The sequence below is a fragment of the Mus caroli genome, unplaced genomic scaffold, assembly GCF_978045245.1.
Source record: "Mus caroli unplaced genomic scaffold, Mus_caroli_1 scaffold_19, whole genome shotgun sequence".
Lineage (NCBI taxonomy): Eukaryota > Metazoa > Chordata > Mammalia > Rodentia > Muridae > Mus > Mus caroli.
In genome coordinates, this window is record NW_028227274.1 from 6,303,435 (window position 1) to 6,320,832 (window position 17,398).

General features: G+C 40.4%; 1 protein-coding gene across 2 annotated transcripts in view; it reads right to left on the bottom strand.

The window, feature by feature from the left end:
- Ccny (cyclin Y) overlaps positions 1-17,398 on the bottom strand; it is a 151,240-nt gene that overhangs the window by 15,227 nt on the left and 118,615 nt on the right. For both annotated transcript variants that reach the window (XM_029472158.2, XM_021150564.3), the window contains 2 exons: positions 17,194-17,313; positions 5,492-5,658 (listed from right to left, as the gene is read on the bottom strand). In XM_029472158.2, the coding sequence (XP_029328018.1) occupies positions 5,492-5,658; positions 17,194-17,313 (287 nt within the window). The remainder of the gene's footprint in view (positions 1-5,491; positions 5,659-17,193; positions 17,314-17,398) is intronic.

The window sequence follows — 17,398 nt, forward strand, 5'->3', positions numbered from 1 at the left end:
TATTTCTTTGGGGCTTATGGGGTTGTTTAAATGGTTTATCTGATCCTGATTTAACTTTGGTAACTGGTGTATATTTAGAAAATCATCCTTTCTATCCAGGTTTTCCAGTTTTATTCAGTATACACTTTTGTAGCAGGATCTGATGATTTTTCTAATTTCCTCAGTTTCTGGTGTAATGTCTCCCCTTTCATTCCTGATTTTGTTAATTTGGATATTGTTTCTGGGCCCGCTAGTCAGTCTGACTAAGGGTTTATCTATCTTGTTGATTTTCTCAAAGAACCAGCTCCTGGTTTTGTTGATTTTTGTATAGTTCTTTTTGTTACTACTTGGTTGATTATAGCTCTGAGTTTGATTATTTCCTGACCTACTCCTCTTGGGTATATTTGTTTCTTTTTGTTCTAAAGCTTTCAGTCAAGCTGCTAGTGTATGCTCTCTCCAGTTTCTCTTTGGAGGCACTCAGAGCTGAGTTTTCCTTTTAGCACTGCTTTCATTGTGTCCATAAGTTTGGTATGGTTTTTTTTCTTATTTATTTATTTATTTATTATTTATTTATTTATTGCTTGCTTGCATGTGACTATACTGTTGCTGTCTTCAGACACACCAGAAGAGGGCATCCAATTCCATTACAGATGGTTGTTAGCCACCATATGGTTGGTGGGCACTGAACTCAGGACCTCTGGAAGAGCAGTCTGTGCTCTTAACCCCTGAGCCATCTCTCCAGACCTGGGTATGTTTTTAGAAGTGGAATTATGTTTGTGTCTTTTTCTTTGTTTGGATTTGTTGTGGAAAGATTAATTTCTTGCCTTTTCTTGGGTGTAGTTTCCCTCCATGTGTTGGACTTTTCCTTCTATTATCCTCTTTAGGGCTGGATTTGTGGAAAGATATTGGTATGTGTGTGTATGCATATATATATATACAAATATATGTATGTATGTGTGTGTGTGTATATATATATATATAATTTATATATATATAAATATATATATATAAAATATATATATATAATTATGAATCGGTGGAGTAAAAAAAATCAGCTATACCAATCTCATTAATAGATTTAGTTTATTCTACAGAGAGAGAGAGAGAGAGAGAGAGAGAGAGAGAGAGAGAGAGAGGAGAGAGAGAGAGTATATGAGTACACTGTAGCTGTTTCCAGACACACCAGAAGAGGGCATCAGGCCATTACAAATGGTTGTGAGTCACCATGTGGTTGCTGGAAATTGAACTCAGGACCTGTGGAAGAGCAGTCAGTGCTCTATCTGCTGAGTCATCCCTACAGCTCCAGAAAGATAATGTTTAAATTTGGTTTTGTCTTAGAATGTCTTGGTTTCTCCATCTATGGTAATTGCGAGTTTTGCTGGGTATAGTAGCCTGGGCTGGCAGTTTTGTTCTCTTAGGGTCTTGTATGACATCTGGCCAGGATCTTTTAGTCTGGCTTTTAGAGTCTCTGTTGAGAAAACTTGTGTAATTCTGATAGGTCTGCCTGTTTATGTTACTAGACCTTTTTCCCTTACTGCTTTCAATATTCATTCTTTGTTCTGTGCATTTGGTGTTTTAACTATTATGTGACGAGAAGACTTTCTTTTCTGGTCTCTGGTGTTCTGTAGGCTTCTTATATGTTTATGGGCATTTCTTTCTTTAGATTAAGAAAATTTTCTTCTATAATTTTGTTGAAGATGTTTGCTGGCCCTTTGATTTGGGAATCTTTACTCTCTTCTATACCTATTACCCTCAGGTCTGGTCATGATGCAAGATCTGTGCTCATACCTGAGATGAAACAACCTTCCCCACAGCTGTATTCTTTCTAAGCCCTCAATAGAACTGCTATCAATGTCCCTATTTCTATCAACCATCTCTAAGAATCCAGGGTTAGCTTTCCTTTTGAAAACATGCCTCCAATCTCTTCTATCCTTTGGAACTGAGCTTCAAAGCTACCTTTACCCCCAGCCCCCCCACCTTTTCAAGAATTTGTTAGAGCAAGATTTCCCAAGACTGAAATCTGCAAAAGTCTCCTCAAAAAACCAAGACCAAATACCAGGGGTACTGACTGGGTATCGTAAGCAACAAATGTTTCCCCTTGGTTCTGAAGGATGAGAGGTCAGTATCAAGCAATCTGCTGTGGCCTTTCTCCTTGGTTAGAAATTGCTGCCTTCTCTGTATCTTCACCCTGCCATCTCTCTGTGTGTCAATGGCTCAATCTTGTCCATTTGTGAGGACAACAGAGACATGTGATTAGGGCCCATCTTGATGACCCCATTTTTAGTTGATGTCTTCTTCAAAAACATTACTGCCAATTATGGCTACATCCTGAGTTTTATGGGTCAGATTTTGAATGTTTGAACTCTGAGGAGATCTAATTTGGCTGCTAACAGCCAGAACCTGTTACAGGCCTCTATGTGGGTTCTAGTCTTAGTGCTGGGATACACATTTATCTGAGATAAATGCATGCTGAGAAGCACAGCATGGGGGAAAGACTCCTACAACTCCAACTATCACTTTTGTTTGCTAAAGCTCACTGGCCTCTGAGATGGAGCAAATCAGTGGGTTGGCCTCTTTCCACCACTTTTCTTCTGTTTTAGGAGGTGGGGCAGGCTGTGCACCCAGCCTTACACAGGTTCCTCATTCCAAAGTGGAGTTTCTGAAGTGTTGCTACTGAGAAAACAATTTCAGTGGGCAGCTAGCTAATACCAAAAAAAAAAAAAAAGTTGGAATTAGGTAATTTGTATTAACACATGACTATGACTTTAATATGTAATCCAGAAAACCTAAAAATAGTTCAGTGGCATTAATATAACAAAATCCCTTGTAATGTAACGTTTCGAAGCTACTGTATTATTGAAGATAACAGTGAGAATAACTTGTGTCATTAGGAAATAATAAAATTATGAATCGGTGGGTTAAAAAAATCAGCTATACCAATCTCATTAATAGATTTAGTTTATTCTACAACCTTGAAAGATTCCTATTTTTTTGTTGGTTTTTCTTGAGACAGGGTCCAGGCTGCTCTGTTACTTACCCTCCTCCTACACTTCTGAGAGCTGAGGTTACAGGCATGTGCCACCACAACTGATTCTTCATACTGTGCTGATCAACTGAGTGCTAATGAGGTAAAGAAGTTTATAAGTGATACTATTACAGTCCAGGAAGCAGCACCACGGTGTCACTTTGTATGGATGTTTTCTGTTACAGATAATTTAAGAAAAGATTAAGGAGCAAAGAAACTCAAAAGAAAATTTAGCTTAATGAGAAAGGGGATAATCTAAAACCTCAGACTCTGAGAACATGAATAATGGTGGCACTCAGGGTTTGGCTCACACTTGCCATTTTAAAATGGGGTTAATCACAAATTATGATTAGAGAAACTTGTCCATGTCCTCTCTCTGAGTTAAGTCTTGCTATCTGGCTGGCCTGGTCCTCATGCATCATCCTGTATCAGCCTCTGCATGCTGGGAATGAAGGTGTATGCTATCACACTTAAAGAAAATGTTTTAGCATCATCTCATAGTAGACAGATAAAGGTTTCCAAAATATTTTAAAGGGATAAACCAAGCTAAATGTGTGAAGACTTCTGTGGTCATGGTGGATCACTACACAGAGGATTCTTTTTACTGATGCCATACTAGGAAGAATCCCATGGCCTTGGGTCTTTTGCTTGGGGTTGGGACAGGACAGTCAAACTTGTACACTACAGATCTCCCAACCTGTGCCACCGGTTTCCCTCTGAGAAAACAGTCTGCTCGGCATATAAATAGCCTATTCAAACCATGAACTGTGGCACTCAGAACAAATGGTCATCATACAAGAGTCTCAATAGGCTGCTTGTTAATTAGTCAGGAGAGAGAGGAGCAGGCCTAATGGAGGTCTGTAGTCTCCAGAGATAGGTGAAGGGCACAAGATGTACATTCTATTTTCCTCAAAAGGATTTTTATATATACTCTGGGCTTGAATTTTGTCTGGATCCCCCTGTTTCTACCTCCAAACACTAGCAATTGTACGAGACATCTGGTTATAGTCTACACTCTGGAACTAAGTGGTCACTGTGTGTTTTGTTCCCTTTGCTCAAAACTGGTATAAAGCTATCATCCATCACAGGTTATTATGATCTGGTGAGAATTAGCATGTGGTTTGCTTGGCAATCAATCAGCTTGGTTACCAATAGGGTTCAAAGAAAGGACAGAAACTATTCTAAAAAACCATTATTTTTCTTTTGACAAAATATGGAAAACATAGAACTTTTGTATGAGTTCTACATTTTGCATACTAGTATTACATGTAACATAATGCTTTCAAAAAAACTAGTTTTCTTCAAAAAAAAAATCCTTACTTGAAAAGAAATTCCAACCTCATTGTAATAGATTATTATTTATGGTACTGAAGATCTCACAAAAGAACATATATTTAGTGTATGCTCATCAAAATAATCCTCCCTCTCTCTTGCAGGTACTGGGGCCAAACCAAGATGCTCAGATACTGAGCTCCAGCTCCAGCCTCCAAACCATTCTTTACACTCAATTTCAGCTGAAGGAATTTGGTCACATTTTGTAGGTTTTTATATAGAAGAGGGACAGATAAATAGATAAGATAGATAGATAGACAGATCATTTAAAAATACAATATCATATATAGTTTAGACGATTTTTGCTTCAACCGTTCCCAAGAAAAGAAATATAAATTCTGGCTATATCATTTACTAGCCAATGTCCCTCTAGCCTGGTGACTTTCCCACACAGGTTGCAATAAGATTCTCGCTCTCGGACTATTGGTCCAAGTATGTGGTGTGACTGGTATATGGCTTGTAACCTCCTTCCTCAAGGTGGTTAGCGTAAGTGTTAAGCCAAGCAAAGAGCACAAGAACTGACTAAAGACTCCTGATGGCTGAGGGGGTTGAGTGCTTCTATGACTCAGCATTCCCTTCTCAGTTTTCTGACACCTGTGGATAGGCCCTCAGCCAGTAATTCTCACAGAACCTGAGGTCTGGTCCAGTGGGACATCATCACATAACTGGGAGCTGGGTGGACGGCTGTCCTCATGTGGAGGCTCCTCCACTGGGTTTGCAGAGAGAATGATGGAATGATGCTTGTGCAAATCAAGCCCCAGAATACAGAGCCGATTATCAGTATCTGAACTTGACAAATATGCTAAAACATGGAATGTGTCCTCTGAAGCCAAATGAAAATGTTCTAATTTAGTTTCTGAACTTTTGCGGTTAGGCTTGCTGCCCACAGAGGAACACAGACTTTTACTACTAGTCCGACGTGACACGGGAACCTAAATATAAATCCCCAAAGAAATATTTACCTGTAACAGAGTTTCAGCAAATACTTTGTGAAACTAGAAAGTGCTGCCAGCACCTGTTCCTGGTCAAAGTGATGAGAAACACAATTCACTACATTTCCACAGCCAGGTTTCCTGCTGGACTGGCTTAAAACCATCAGCTAAATTCACTCACTTTTTTACCACCCCAAATAGACATGGTATCCCTGTAACTTACATGTCCTCCACTGTGATGTCTTTCAGGATCTGGCAGTAATCCACATTCCACACAGCTTGGTCATCCCACACCTTAGAGGCCAGCAGGATTGCCCCTAGAACAATGCGCTTCCAATTGGCTGGACAGATATCAATCTCTGCGTATGTCAAGAGCCTTTCAAGGTATACCTGAGGAGACATGAGACATGAGGAAACCAATGCTAAGCTTTCAGTTGTCTCCTCCACCCAAGTAAACTCAATAGTCTCTTAACCAGGAGTTACCTGGACACACTTACTTCTTTATATGAATATATATGAATATGCTGTAATCAGTAAAAAAAAAAACGTGTCTTGAAATGATGTCATTTAAAGAGCAATGGCAAAGGTACTGACAAAACCAAGCACACTAAACATATAAAGAAATGTGTTGAGTACCCTTAAAATATATAACCTAAGATTTTTTAAACGTATTTTTCTCCTCTTAATGAAAATAGATTTTTTTTCCTCACATACTATATTGTGAATGCAGTTTTCCCTCCCTCTACTTCTCTCAGATTCTGTCTACCTCCCATCCCACTCAGATCCATTCCCTTTCTGTTCCTCATTAGGAAACAAACAGGCTACTAAGGGATAATAAAATAAGATACAGTAAGCTAAAACAAAGGCTAACACAGGCAGCTGAATTAGACAAATCAAACAGAAGGAAAGGCGCCCAGGAGAAGGCACAAGAAACAGAACCACTCATTCGCACAATACACCTGGGGATCCATCCCATGTACAGCCACCAAACTTGGACAGTATTATAGATGCCTGGAAGTGCTTGCTGAAGGAAGCCTGATGAGGCTGTCTCCTGAGAGGCTCTGCCAGAGCCTGACAAATACAGAGGTAGATATAGAGCACGGGGTCCCCGATGGAGGAATTGGAGAAGGAACTGAAGGAGCTGAGGGGGTTTACAGCCCCATGGGGGTAGCAACAGTGTCAAGCAGTCAGACCTCCCAGAGCTCCTGGGGACTGGACCACCAACCAGAAAGTACACATGGAGGGACCCATGGCTCTGGCCACATATGTGGCAGAGGATGGCCTTGTTGGACATCAGTAAGGGGAACACCCTTGGGCCTGAGGGTGTTCGATGTCCCAGTGTAAGGGAATGCCAGGGTGTGAAGATAGGAGTGGGTGGGTGAGGGAGCACCCTCATAGAGTTGGGGGTGGTGAGATAGGGGTTTCCAAAGGAGAGATCTGAAAAGGGGAAAACATCTGAAATGTAAATAAAGAAAATATCCAATTAAAAATATGGAAAAGAAAAAAATCTTTGCTGTAAAGAAACAGAAGGCATTAAGATTGTGAGTATCTAGAGGTAGATATGAGATAAGAAGCACATGGCAGTGAACGAGCATGGCAGGCGGGTGTCCACATTCTTCTCAATGTGTCTATGTCAGCTGATCTTTGTTGTAGTTCTGTTTCCTTGATGGTTTCAGCAATCTTCAGAAACTACTGTTTTTATGCCACCCTGTGTTTAATGGTCAGATGGAGACATCATGATGCCCAGAACACTTTGAGAAATTCTACACAACGGTCAATAGACAATACATTTGGTGAAAAATAAAACCTGCTTTAGAGAAAGAAAGGAAGAAAGAAAGAAAGAAAGAAAGAAAGAAAGGAAGGAAGAAAGGAAGAAAGAGGAAAAAAAGAAAAAAAGAAAAGACAAGAGAAGACAAGACAAGAAAAGAAGAATCAAGAATTCCATGAGAACAATGATCTGGAGGCCATAAGTGCACCATAACACACTAATTCTTAAAGCACTCAAGACCAGTGAGTATGCTTAGACACAGGCTGGAGGTCACACACTTTAACAGAGAAAATGTAGCTTGCCTTGTCAATATTGAGACTGGTATAAATCCCAAAGCCACTGGTCAAAATACTTTCTCAAACAAAGCATGTAAAGGCCGCAAAGCAATTTTTTCTTAATCTATCAAGTATTTTATTCTTGATCTTAGCTAGTGCACAAGAAGCCACTGACCTATTCAGTATTTATTTTTAAAAATCATTGTATGCTGTGTGAGGCTATGTGCCATGCTGCATAGGTGGAAGCCAGAAGACATCTTTATGGAGCCAGCTATCTCCTTTCCTTTCCTGTGAGCTCTGAGGATGGAACATGTCTCCAGGCTTATGCTGCAAGTGCCTCTATCTCCTGAGTCATCCATCTTGTTGCCTGTTACAGAGCTTTTGTTTTTGTTTTGTTTTTTTCCACTCATTTACATCATTTTATTTGGAAATGTTTTAACAGTACAATGAATCTAAACGTCAGGGACAATGGCTGTCAGTTTAGTCATCATCCATTTATTATTGAGCATGGAAAATTATTTACATGATGAAATAGTTCAGAAAATCAGTGGAATGGGCAGCTTCACGTGACACCATTTCAACAGTGATTTCAGTCAACATATTTTCCAAGAATGTCACTATCTCTAAATAAGACATAAGGCTTGTTGTCTAGACTACCTTTGGTGCCTCCATATTCTGGGAGAAGTTTATCTCTAACTTTCCTGCTTACAGGCTGAATCTCTCTACCCTTTCCTTCCCACCTGACCCCACAGCCACAACCATTGCTTGAAATACTTTTCCTTGAGACTTTTCTGGAAGCATGATGGCACCGTTTGTTTGTTTTTAAAGACAGGATCTTACTATTTACCTCACAGGGATCCTCCTGCCCCCTATAGTTTTTAAAAACTGTCATTGTAATTTCAATTCACATGTGGCTGCTGATATGGTTATTACTGTAGTAGAACACATGTCACAACACTATTGCTCAATCATTTCTAATTGTATATGCAGCACTAGGTACGCTCATTGTTCAGTAACTATCTTTACCCATCAATATGCAGCTTTTTTATTGTCTCTAAATGAAATTCTACATATATTAACATTAACATATATCTACACTGAACAATTTCTTTTCTAGCCCCTGCAATTCCTCCTTCTGCCAACTCCTACAAGCACTACTGTACCTTTGTATCTCTAGGAACAAGTATCTTATGAGTATTTTATACCAATGCATCATACAATATTTATCTTCTAGGCCCTGATTTATTTCAGTCAGTATAAGGCATCTTCAGGACAAAACAGAGACCAGGAATAAGGAGGCACCCAAGAATCAATGGGGGTACCCTTAGGTGTGACTCACAGCACAGGGGATATGGAACCTGAAGAGGCCACCTCCTGTACCCAGGCAGGAACCCCCAACAGAATAAGGACACCAACCCACCCACAAAAAGTTTGACCCCAAATTTTTCTTTTCTTTACTTCAGGGATCAAGCATAGACTGAGGGAATGGCCAACCAATAAGCAGCCCAACTTGAGACTCATCCTATGGGCAAGCACTAATTCCTGACACTATTAATGATACTCTGTTATGCTTGCAGACACCCACACCCACAGCCAAGCAGTGGATGGAGCCTGGGGACTCTTAAGAAAGAACTGGAAAAAGGATTGCCACCCCAAAGGGGGCAGGAACTCCACAGAAAGACTAACAGAGAGTCAACTAACCTGGACCCTTGGAGCTCTCAGAGACTAAACCACCAACCAAAAAACATACATGGGCTGGGCCTAGGCCTCCCTGCACATATGTAGCAGATGTGCAGCTTGGTCTTCATGTGGGTCCTGAACAACTAAAGGGGGGCTACCCTAAAATCTGTTAACTGTATGTGGGATCTGTTCTTCTTGCCGGGTTGCCTTGAAGAGATTTGATGTGCCAGCATGGGGGCGGGGGGGATACCTAGAAGGGGAGGGGAGGAAGAATTGTGTGAGGGGGTGACCAGGAAGAGGGCAGTGAATGCTATGTTAATTGAATAAGTAAAAAAAATTAAAATTAGAAAACAAATAAATAAACAAACACATAAACAAAACAAACAGGAAGTCCTTCACTTAAGATGTCACAGGGTGTTGAGATGGCTCAGAGGACTCAAGTTCTGTTCCAATATCCATATCAGGTGGCTTACAACTACACACACACACACACACACACACACACACACACACACTTTTTAAAAAACTGTGTCCTAAGTAAGTTGCCTGTTAGTTTCCCATAACTAATTTAGACTATTTAAAGCTTTTTTTTTTTTTTTTAAGATTTATTTATTATATGTGAGTGCACTGTAGCTATCTTCAGACACCAAAAGAGGGCATCAGATCTCGTTACAGATGGTTGTGAGCCACCATGTGGTTGCTGGGATTTGAACTCAGGACTTTTGGGAGAACAGTCAGTGCTCTTAACTGCTGAGTCATCTCTCCAGCCCCTTAAAGCTTCTTTTAATCATAATTTTGCAGTTTCTATTCATTTACAAAATGAAACTCTGTATGAGAAAAATGAAACTCAGATTTGTAATACTCTTAAGAACTTGCTTTATAAAAAGATAGAATATGTATAGCTTTATGTATATATTACTCTTACATACATACATACACACACACACACACACACACACACACACACATGTGTATGTATAGTCCTAAATAGTTATAAAATGTATAAAAAGCCACATGTGGAAAAGAAAATGTATAACTTTTATAAAGTCCAATTTATTTATTTTTTTATATAATCCCTGCCTTCTATGCCATTTTTTTTTTAACTTACTTACTTACTTACTAAATTTTTTATTCACATCCCAGTTGGAACTCTTAGGGAGAAGTTGGGGGTTAAGATTGAAGGTCCTGAAGGGGATAAGAACTCCACAGGAAGCCCAACAATGGACAGAGATTTCCTAAAGAAAGAAAACCCATACCAGATATGGTACTGGGGCTCTCAGGAGAGGCTCAGTTTTGGCAAGTCCTAGAGAATCAGGACAATAGCATGGGCTGGCAAAGATGTACTAGGTGAAGTGAAAAGTAAGACATCAGGCAGCACCATAGACTTAATGACAGCAGACAAGAGAAAGGAGACAGGTCAATGAGTCCGCTTACCTGCCAAACAGTGTCTAAGTGCAGATCCCACTGGATGCACCATGCTGACCCTGAGCCTCCAGTCAGGGTCAGAGAGGGGCCTGGAAAGCACCCTTGACTTGAGGTAGCACTTGGAAGGAAAATTATGAATCAGGCTAAATAGAAAGAAGTAGTGTTTTCGGTGGAGACCATCTAAACATAGTTCAGATACTTGCAGGAAATGATCTCGAAGGTGCCAAAGATGGCCATCTTGGAGGTACCCAAGGCTTCTGGAATGTGCAGTTGGCTAAATACATTTATTAGAAACTGGAGGTTCCAGAGGGGAAAAGGTATGGAAGGTAACTGCAGATATGACTGTGTGCTCTATGTCTGAGATAAATATCCCATAGGTTGTGAGCATGGAGATATGACTGAGTCTGTGCAGGGAGATCCAAGGCTTGAAATGAAGAGTGGCAGAGAGAGGGGAGTCCCTTCCCTTGTTTGGAGCCGGAGACAGGATGATGGGGCAGGAAGTTGGAACGGCAAGTGGATCTGGCCCATTTTATTTGTTGGGCTCATACCTGTGTGGAGAACTCAGAGGTTTTCCACACACTTCCAAGTACTGAGGAAGGAAATGGAATTTCTGTCTCTCATAGTAACCAACAAAAATTAAACTCAGCATGAAGGCCAGAGAAGCAGTTAAGAGGGCAGGCTGAGGGGAGATGAGGGTAGGAAAGGGAATGGAGATGCGAACTCCGGCTGCTGGGGGAAATCACAAGTCAGTGCAGCGGGGTACCTGGGTCAGCTCCTCCTCCAACATTTCCTGTCCCTGAACCACATATAGGAAGATTGTTCTACCTAATGATATTGAGAAACAAAGTATTCAATACTGCTCCTTCCAACTGAAGCAAGCTTTGCCAGGTATGCACAAAATATGACAGTATCAGTTGCTTGGTTCCCAAGGATCACTGTTCTGTTTTCAGTGATTCACTAAGAAATACCAATTGTTAAGATCTTGAAGATTTAGACTCTTATGGCTACTTTCTAATACCATGTGGTATGCAGGATGGACCAGGTCACACTCTGAATACAAAGAAAAAACTTAGAGTTGTATGTCATCACATTCAGCAAGAACTAACATTCCAGATTCCAAAGAAAAGCTAAGTCAAGTGTGTTAAGAGACCCAAGACTTCCTGAAGCAGTAAAGTATTTGGAAATAGCTCAGTATAGTTAAGTCTTTTCATTATCTCTTCCTATAATAAATCCTAAGTTCCTGATGACAGAGGTCTCTCTCAGCCCTACTGTGTGCCACCCTGCACAAGGCTGGGACAGATTAATGCTGCCAAAATGTTTGTTTTTTAATACACCCCCAGTCTCACATGAGGTATCCATTAATGAAATCTGCTTAGAACTGTGAGCAGCCTCAGCCACAGTTATATTCCAACAGGAATAGTAGCAGGGAAATGCAGAAGGAAGCTAATGGGGAAAGTGACCAAATGCCACTGGCATTCAGGAAAGAATTGGCACAGATGGAGGGAGCTGAAGCAGTGAGGTTTAGAGAGACAGCTCAAAGAGATCAAGAAGGCATTCTTCTGCATTACCCATAAGAATCAGCGGCCATGGAGGGAAGCCCAGAAAACCAGGAGTCGGAATGCAGACTGCTCTATGAGAATATCTGTGGCTGGCTCTGAGGATTTGTCACAAGGATGAGAGCCTGCTGTTGATGACAGAAATGAAAGTTAATCATTTCAGTAACAACCTCTGGATATCTGTATTTTAAATGGAATTTATCATACAGGAGCATGAGAGGTGAGGATGTGTTTTAGAGAATGATTTTTATTTGTATAAAACAAATAACTGGTTGGGGCCAGGCTGACTTTCAGCTGGGCATTCTAGAGAACCTCAAGTTGTACTTTCTCAAGCCTTGACAATAATACTCTTCCCGTTCTCTACAGGGTAAGTCAGGTAAAACTATTCTGAAGGCAGAAAACAGAAACTGGGATTACCTATGCCTCTCAGTTCATAGAAACTGGAGACAGGATGCAACATCTTCCCACATCTTGGAAACAGCTTCTGTACACAAGTTGGGGAAATCTCAGCAATGAAATAATTTCTACCGGCTTAGGTACAAAGGTGGCTATGAAATTTTATTTTGAGTTAAAATTATCTTAGTTGATGGATACTAATAATACTCTGCCTATTATGCCTGTTAAAAGAACCAACTTGATTTCTGATATGTTAGTGATATCCTCTGAGGGCTTACTGAAGAATGGAGACATCATAATATGTTATATGTGAGGAAAGCAGCTGATACATTGTGGGAGATAATTAGAGTGAACAAATCTTCCTAGCATGTGATTCAGCAGAACTTGTCAGTAATACCATATTTGGGGGAAATTTTCTAATATTGTACTCTGATTCTATGCTGAGTCACGTAATACTGATTTTCATGATATTATTTCTAGACAGTGCTGACTATTCAATTAAAATTTCACATTATAGTCATACAAAAGACTATACTAGGAACTTTCTAGACAGTACAGGTTAGTGTCAACTGCGGAATCACAGAGTACTACATTGACTACAGACAAAGAAAAAGGTTGCAAAGGCATTTTGCGGCAAAAGATTAAATTCAAGCTCAGCAATGGACATACATAAAGAAAACTTCAACAGTGATACAATTATTCAATTTGAATTTAAAAAATTATGTAGGTCAGGTAAATGGCCTGAATTCAAACAATATACAATTTCTTCTGCATATTATCCTGTAGTCTTAAAGCTATTTGGTTTAGCTAATCAGAGATGACCCTAATAAGGCATAGGACAAGAATGTAAGAACAAGACAGTAATAAGAGTTGACATCTTCATTCCATCCCCAGTTGTACCCTATTTCAGATGTTATCACGTCTATTTTAGCACATGAGAATTATTACCCAAACTCTCAGCCCTCAATGATGCTCTACAGATTCAAACGTGAAGCCAAGAAACAAACTATTTTAAGGGAATAACTATAGCTTCATGCTTTTAAATGTTCTACAACTTTTCCATTTGGATTTTTAGTATTTGATGTATAGAATTTTTCAACAATCAGGATTGCAGGTCAGTGTAGAAGCTCTTGTGCTGGCATGAGCACATCTTAGATTTGATCCTAAGCACAGTAGCATGACCCCTTCCCTCCTCCTCTCCCCTTCCTCTCCCACCCCCCCACCAGCCACCCCCACACACCATTTTTTCCTAGGATTTTTGTGTTGTATAGGCTGGCCTTGAACTCTACAGCACAAGTGAGCCTACTGCATCAGCCTCCCAAGTATTTAGAACTTTGGGTGTATGACACCATATCCAGATAAATTTGTTTTTCATTTTTCGTTTGCTTTTGTTTAAGTCACTTAGCTCATGGTACTTTATTATAGAACAATTCTGAAAGTTTTGATGGTACCCTAAAGTGAAAATGGAAACACTGGCTTTATTTGGCTTGGCATTTCTACAGAAAATTGAGTAAGCAACCATTAACTAAGATTCCCATCAGGAAGTTTGGTTCTCTCTGCTCTTTCAACACCAGAAAGCCCCTCGCTGCATTTTAAAGTAGCAAAGAGTGGCTACTAAGAAAACCTCAAGCAAATGAGGGTACAAGCACACACAGACAAGCTTCTTGGTTCTGGAATCGGAACAACACTATTTTTTGTTCTTAAGAGTCTTTGCCAATTCTTCACAGAGTCAGAAAGGGCAATTTGTAAATTCATCTGGAATAACAAAAAACCTAGGACAGCAAAAACTATTCTCAACAATAAAAGAACCTCTGGGGGAATCACCATCCCTGACCTCAAGCTATACTACAAAGCAATTGTAATAAAAACTGCATGGTATTGGTAAATGACAGGCAGGTAGATCAATGAACAGAACTGAAGACCCAGAAGTGAACCCACACATCTACGGTCACTTGTTCTTTGACAAAGGAGCTAAAACCATCCAGTGGAAAAAAGACAGCATCTTCAACAAATGGTGCTGGCTCAACTTGAAGTCAGCATGTAGAAGAATGCGAATTGACCCATTCCTATCTCCTCAAGTCTAAGTGGATCAAGAACAGCAATGGCTTGTAAGATCAAGAATCGACAAATGGGACCTCATAAATTGCAAAGCTTCTATAAGGCAAAGGACACTGTCAATATGACCAAATGGCAACCAACAGATTGAGAAAGAATCTTTACCAATCCTAAATCAGATAGGGGACTAATATCCAATATATATAAAGAACTAAAGAAGTTGTATTCCAGAAAACCAAATAACCCTATTTAAAAATGGGGTACAGAGCTAAACAAAGAATTCTCACCTGAGGAATACCGAATGGCTGTGAAGAACCTAAAAAATATTCAACGTCCTTAATCAAACGCAAATCAAAACAACACTGAGATTCCACCTCAAACCAGTGAGAATGGCTAAGATAAAAAATTCAGGTGACAGCAGATGCTGGGGAGGAGACGGAGAAAGAGGAACACTCCCCCACTGCTGGTGGGGTTGCAAGCTGGTACAAGCACTCTGGAAATCAGTGTGGCAGTTCCTCAGGAAATTGGACATAGTTCTAATGGCAGATGCAGCAATACCACTCCTGGGCATATACCCAGAAGATGCTCCAACTTGTAATAAGGACACATGCTCCACTATGTTCATAGCAGCCTTATTTATAATAGCCAGAAGCTGGAAAGAACCCAGATGTCCCTCAACAGAGGAATGTTTACAGAAAATGTGGTACATTTACACAATGGAGTACTACTCAGCTATTAAAAACAATGGACTTATGGAATTCTTAGACAAATGGATGGACCTGGAGGATAACATCCCAAGTGAGGTAACCTAATCACAAAAGAACACACGTGGTATGCACTCACTGATAAGTGGGTATTAGCCCAGAAACTCAGAAAACCCAAGATACAATTTGCAAAATACATGAACCTCAAGAAGAAGGAAGACCAAAGTGTGGACACTTTGATCCTTCTTAGAAGGGGGAACAAAATACCCATGGAAGAAGTTAGAGACAAAGTTCAGAGCAGACACTAAAGGAATGACAATCCAGAAACTGCCCCACCTGGGGAATCCATCCCATAAACAACCACCAAACCCAGATACTATTGCAGATGCCAACAAGAGCTAGCTGACAGGAGCCTTATATAGCTGTCTCCTGAGAGGCTCTGCCAGTGCCTGACTAATACAGAAGTGGATGCTCACATTCATCCATTGGACAAGAGCACAGGGTCCCCAATGAAGGAGCTAGGGAACATACCCAAGGAGCTGAAGGGGTTTGCAATGAGGAACAAAAATATGAACTCACCAGTAACCCCAGAGCTCCCTGGGACTAAACCACCAATCCATAAAACAGAGGGAGGGACTTGTGGCTCTAGCTGCATATGTAGCAGAGAATGGCCTAGTTGGTCATCATGGGAGGAGAAGCCCTTGCCCCAGTATAGGGGAACATCTGGGCCAGGAAGTGGGAGTGGGTGGTTTGGGGAGCAGGTAGAGGGAGAAGAGGATAGGGGATTTTTGGAGGGGAAAATAGGAAACGAGATACCATTTGAAATGTAAAATAAAATGACAATAAATAAAATAAAATAAAATGTAAATAGAGAAGATATCTAATAAAAAAAGGGGGGAAAAAGTTTTTGCACCCCTGGAGAATATCCCAATCTGTAGTGTATACAGTAAAGAGTGAACACAGGTTTGTTCTTCGAAGGGACCTAACCCTCAGCTGACATGAGGGAAGTGGGAACAGGGTGAGGGCAGAAGGAGAAAGAAGAACATTGATGTCATTAATTCACAATGTTGATACTTTTATGTCATGAACAGAAATGTCAGTTAAACCCACCAATCTATATTAAAATATATATTATTTGCATTAATAAATCAAAGTTTTCTTACAGGATAAATTTTACCATTTATCTCAATTGTCTTCTGACTTTTCAGCTCTTCTTTTTCAGAAACTATCAACCCTACTGTTCATTTTTTGTTTTGTAGGACAAATTCCTGTTAGGAAACAGCGTGCATGCACTTCCCAGCTTCATTTTAGAACCTACGGTCATTCTGGATCAGTAAGGATTATCTGAACACATCTCACTCTGCAGCCAGCCAGCGAGTGATGAACCATAAACCAACACACAAATGAGCAAATGGCTTACTGTTGAGTAACCCCAGGCCATTAAAGCTAAGTGTGGGGAGATGTAGCACCAAGCCTTCTGTGAGCTTTCTGTTAGACAACAATCTCCCCAGAATCTCAGAAGTCAGTCTGCTCTGTAGGCATGACCAGTCCCAGGCAAAGCACTTCTCATCTAAGTGCTGTGCTATGTAAAGATTAGGGATAATGAGGTTATACTCTTAAACCTACTTCCAAATGACTGATTTAGACAGTCCATGAGGTTTTAAACTGGATATCCTACACTGTTATATAAAACAAATCAGAAGCTAGTCAGTCACACTTCTTATATCTAGGCCATGGATGCATATTCTTCATTGATGCCACATCTTGGAATCTTGCCATTAAGACTGTAGTGGGAAGTGAGCAGAAGGCAACCAGACATTGGTAGAGGATGTTCTTGGTCCATACTACCCTGCATCAACCCTGCTGAGTGCATCTTCATTGAAACCATCAGTGCTGAAAGTACTGACTGGCTTTGAGTGGGACTTCACAGATGATTTTAGAAGGGGACTATGAAATAAACTCCACACTCTCTTGAGACATCCACCCTCTATTCTCACAGAAGACATTGTAACTTCTACAAGTTTCCCCAGGGTCATCTGATAAGAGTCTCTGCTGCTCACACTCACCAGGGTGACAATGGCACATTCAGCTGTCAGCTGAGCAGCACTGAACAGTGTCCGAACGAACCGGTAAATTTGCTTCTGTTCTGGGTTGTGTTTGTCATAATCAGGTGGCACTTCGGATTTCTGGAGAAAAAGAAGTTTTCAGGTGACTGCCACCTAACAGAAGCAAGAGACTGCTAACTAAACCATCTCATGAAACATAAGAAGA